At 34.7% G+C, this 4,838-nt stretch overlaps 1 protein-coding gene across 1 annotated transcript; it reads right to left on the bottom strand.

The window, feature by feature from the left end:
• Positions 1-2,139: 2,139 nt before the first annotated feature.
• Positions 2,140-4,579, bottom strand: LOC145578601 (putative membrane-associated kinase regulator 2). Its single transcript, XM_081635902.1, has 2 exons — positions 3,195-4,579; positions 2,140-3,106 (listed from the first exon to the last, which is right to left on the bottom strand). The coding sequence occupies exons 1-2, from the start codon at positions 4,333-4,335 to the stop codon at positions 3,009-3,011; spliced, it is 1,239 nt and encodes a 412-aa protein (XP_081492028.1). The 5' UTR covers positions 4,336-4,579; the 3' UTR covers positions 2,140-3,008.
• Positions 4,580-4,838: the final 259 nt, after the last annotated feature.

Raw genomic sequence — 4,838 nt, forward strand, 5'->3', positions numbered from 1 at the left:
ATATTGACCGCTAAATCTTGGAAGGTTAATGGAGGGATTGAAAAATTGGGGATTTGGGGCCACGCGACATGCCCCTTAATTTCAACAATTTCATGATTTATAAATCTAAGTTTCATCAAAAAAATGATCATGGTTTTCAGCATTCATTCACAATTAAATGCATACTAATTTGAAAAAATTGAGTTTTGTGTTAGATTTGAGTCTTTTGATTTCAAAAGTTATATACCCACTTTTTCTACGAAATACTAAAACACATGTCTTTGTGAGTGATTTAAAAAAAAAAAAAAAACAACTCTCAAGCTTGTTTATTACGGAGTAAGTTTTTTCTCTTCTGTCATAATATTGTTCTCCTCTAATTATATCGAGAGATCAAACAAATCATTCTCATTATAAACAAGAAAATAATTAAAATTATCGACACTTTACCTAGAATCATACTTAATGTATCATTCTTCTTGTATTTCTTTTTATCCATCAAAATCATCTTAAAACTCAAACTTCGCAATTACTTTGGAGGCCATTACGTTGTACTTATATCACTACTTTTAAATTAATTTAGAAACCGTAAAATCTAAAATAATACTCTTTATGAAATACACATGACATATTAAATTAATTTTAAATTACTATATCATACAAATGAAATGCAAAAATAATCATAGGTTTTTTTTTTCTTTTCTTTTCAATTTGAGTATGAAAATTGTTACAACTTACAAGTCCATGTAAGTCGATATGAATGATATGATGAATTGAAGTTGAGAGAAGACAGATATGAAAGAGAGCAAAACTTTAAAAGGCTTTCGGCAGCGGTGGAATAGTCAAAGTAGCATTTGCTTTGGTTAGAAAGCGCTTCGGTAGGCCCAATATCCTGCTACAAGGAGACAAAATCAATCAACCAACGTATAATTAATTTTTCTAAAAATTTCATCGAGGCTAGAAAAAACCACTTATTTTTGTAGATTTTGGGCCTTTAATTTTCTCTCGAGGTCACCAACAAAACGATTATATTTAGGGTTGGTACTCTTCAACTTAATTTCACTTCAGTTTAATTTTTAATTTTCTTCTATTATAAACAATTTATTTTAATTCAGTTCAGCTCTAATCAGTTCAGTTCAGTAAATTAGAAAAAGACCCTTAGTACGGTGTATTTTTATTTCTCCATCTTAATTAATGATCCTTCCCTAGTTCCAAATTTTCTCATTTTAATTTGTATAGAAAGTCATTTCTATAAAAATTATTCCTGTCATTCTCATATACTACCTCCGGATCGTATTATATGTAACTTTATAATTTTTTATATCTCACAAATAATACCCCAAAGTTATATATAATACGATCCGGAGATAGTATAAATTTTTCTCAACATGATATGTTATTACTCTTTCCCTTTAAAATTAATATTTTCTCGTTCCCTTTAAAATTATCTCAATTGATTACTTAAGTACGGTTGTTTTCTGTATCATTTTCATAGACAAAACAACTAGTCATAGACGTACATAAACTCGTGGAGAGAAAAATGTATGGTAGTTCATGTGAAAGACTTCGGTTATTTTGGCCTATAAGATGTGATGTTATATTGTTATGTATGCTTGGCTGTTTGTTTGTGTATCCCTCAACTTAAGCGATAGACGTTTAACATAAGACACAATACCGTCTGCTAATTAACCTTATCTTTATCTCAAAATCATCACTTTATTTACAAAAACAAAATTTGGCCTATTCCTTGAAAACTATCATGCGGCACCATTTGCGTATTTGAAAGTAATTTATCAAGAAATAACTAATTTGGAAATTAGATGTTGATTGCATCATACCTATTTTAGGAAACCTTTTTTTACATATATCAAACACTCATTATGCTCTTACTGACATCTCTTAAGTGCGGCACTTAATAGGGTTACCCACCTACAATTTGTGGGTAAACCACATTAGTTTTGTTGTCCCTTCCCAAGTATTACTAAAGGTAAAATACAATTTTTATGTTCTTATGTTCAATTCAAATTAGTAAGCTCAACTATCAATCTATCATCACATCGTAATGAGCTTCCAACACATTCATCATTCATGGTTATCACAAACGTAGATTATGAATACTAACTTTTTTGAATAGTATACGAAGTATATCGTTCATTCGTCCATCCATCATATACACATATGGTACATCGTTCATTCGTCCATCCATCATATACACGTACATATGGCGATAAGGAGTACCAATAATTCGTGGATGGTTGGATTTGAAATTGTACTATGCTTAACCTTCCCTAGTGACTCGTACAAAAGATTTTTTTCTCCACTATTTTGATTGTATGCACGTACAAGTTTTAGCATTTGACTAATAGGCCGGGGCGTAAGCTATGCTTGTTTCATTAATTACTATCCAATAATAACCCAACAAATAAACATCGATCATTATCACAAGTTCATAACCTCTAATTACACTTAACTACCAAAAATACCGCACCTAATAAATTAAATCCAACTTCCAACTCCTCTAACTCAACTTATTGAAACAATGAATCAAATTTTACCTACTTTACATACTTGTAAAAATAACAATGATGTTGAAAAATAGCACATACGAAGTAATTCATACTCCGTATTTGAATAAAACCAAGCATATGATACAAATCATAGACTAGTCATTAACCCTTTTCGGTAAAAATAAAGATGCACCCATTACCATATTTGAGAGGTACCTTCCCATTTTTTTTTATTTTTTTTTTTAATGTTAACTTTTAGATAGAGACTATACTATATTATCACATTTCTGAACATACATTAACTTATGACAAAAGATACGGATTTTTATATATTTCCCCTTCTTTTGCACGAAAAAGATGCTCTCACACCACTTTTTTTTTTACCATCTTTTACAGTCCTACAGTACCTTTTTTACTGACCAGTAATACTCCCCTTTTACCTTCATTTTTTTTTTTAAGTTTTATTCCTTTTTGTGCACCCTAATAATTTACAATACTACCCCTATTCCCTACTCTCTCTCCCTACTACACCGCTACGCCGCCGTTTCCTTCCTCCACCGCCGCTGCCGCAACATCCGTAGTATTTAGTAACACCGAACTCGCCTCCACACCATCGAAGAAATCTAAGTTCAAAGTAACGAAGTCAAAACGACAACGTGTGTGAAAATCATGCAAATTTTTAAAAATAAAAGAAAAAAAATTGGAAATTACCAGTGGAGGAATTGAATGAGCGTTTACAGTGTAAAATGGCGCTTTGAATACCATCTTGTTGCTGCAAAAGAGAATCATCTCTTTTCTTAGACGACGTCGTATTCTGCACCATAGAATGCACAACCGCCGACTTACTCTTACCTAAATGCTTCTTTGCTATCACCTTCAAATTCAACCCTTGTTTTTGCGACACTTTTTCTCTCCTCTTCTCAACCGTCGTCGTTTCTCTCTCCGCTTTTTTCGACACTTTGATCTTCACCATTTTTAAGTATTTTTGCACCACTTCCTTCTTGTTCTTCTTCTCGTCTCCAGAACCTTCCGTTTGCGACGCCGAACCGTCGGATTTCTGATGCTCCTCTTTCTCCTCCTCCTCCTCTGCATTCGCGCCGCCTTTCACGGCGGCGGAGGATGCGACGGCTGCGGCGGGTGTGGTTGTGGAGTTAACTTTGGAATTGGAAGAAGCGCGAGTGAGGAGAGAGAAAATCGGAACCTCTTCCAATTTGAATTTCACTGTGAAAAACTTGTTGTTTTGGTGGTTGTTATTGTTATTATCGTTGTTTGGCTGATTTTGAGAATGACATTGCTTTGACTCAGACTTTGACCGTTTCAACCCTAGAAAAAACACGCGAAACTTGGTCGCCGATTTCGCAAGCGACACCGGAATCGGAAACTGACCGGACTTGTTACCGGAGTTCATCATCTCCTCCTCTTCAGAACCGTCGATTCGAAGTATCCTTCCTTTAAAAAACAAGTCATCCGACGGTGAGAAATTAAGGTTTGGTTCCAACTCTCTCTCCTCTACTACTTCCACCTCATTTTCATCATCAATCTCGTTTTCTCTCTCCTCTGTTTCATCCTCTTCATTACAATCAACATCATCGTCATCGTCTTCGTTGTTAACATCGTTGTTGTTGTTGTTGAAATCGTCGTCTTCGGAAGGTACGGCGAATTCGAGGTCAAAGAAAGGACCGTCTTCGGCGTCGGAGTCGTGGTCGGAGTTTTGAGTTACGGCGGAGATAATGGTGGTTGCCGCGGAGGAGGGAGAAGGAGAGTTGTTGTGAGATGAAGGTAGAGATATAAGGGGTGGGCCACCACTACCAGCAGCGGATTTCCAGTACTTGAGTAAGCTAAAAGCTTCCATGGTTGGGAGAGCCAGACTAATCACAGGTAACAAGCTTTGGAAATTAATTTAATTTTTGAATAAAAATGATAAAAATGAGAAGAAAGGTGGGATAAAATGGAAAGAGAGAGAGGGGGTTGGAAATGGAAAGAAGAAGGAGAGGAAGGGGTAAAATTGGGTTACACGGGAGATGGCAGGAAAGTCATGTGAGAAAGGCATTCAAGTTTCAGAGTGTCTCTGTTTCTGTTTTTCTGTCAGACCAGGGTTTTTAATGGCAACAATGGAAAATGACTCTTGATTTACTATTGTGTTTTTTGCTTGATTTTTAACTCTCTTAATAAGAAACTTCTGTGTTTTATTACTACCTCCGTTACATATTATTTGCAACGATTTGACATAAATTAGAGAGGAAAAATGTCTAATCGTTGCAAATAATATATAACGGAGGTAGTATTATTCAAGTGCACTTCACATAAAGTAACAAACAAGATAACTCATTTCAGATTAGCCGATGTAGTTCATTA

The sequence above is a fragment of the Chenopodium album genome, chromosome 2 (genome assembly GCF_948465745.1).
Source record: "Chenopodium album chromosome 2, dcCheAlbu1.1, whole genome shotgun sequence".
Lineage (NCBI taxonomy): Eukaryota > Viridiplantae > Streptophyta > Magnoliopsida > Caryophyllales > Amaranthaceae > Chenopodium > Chenopodium album.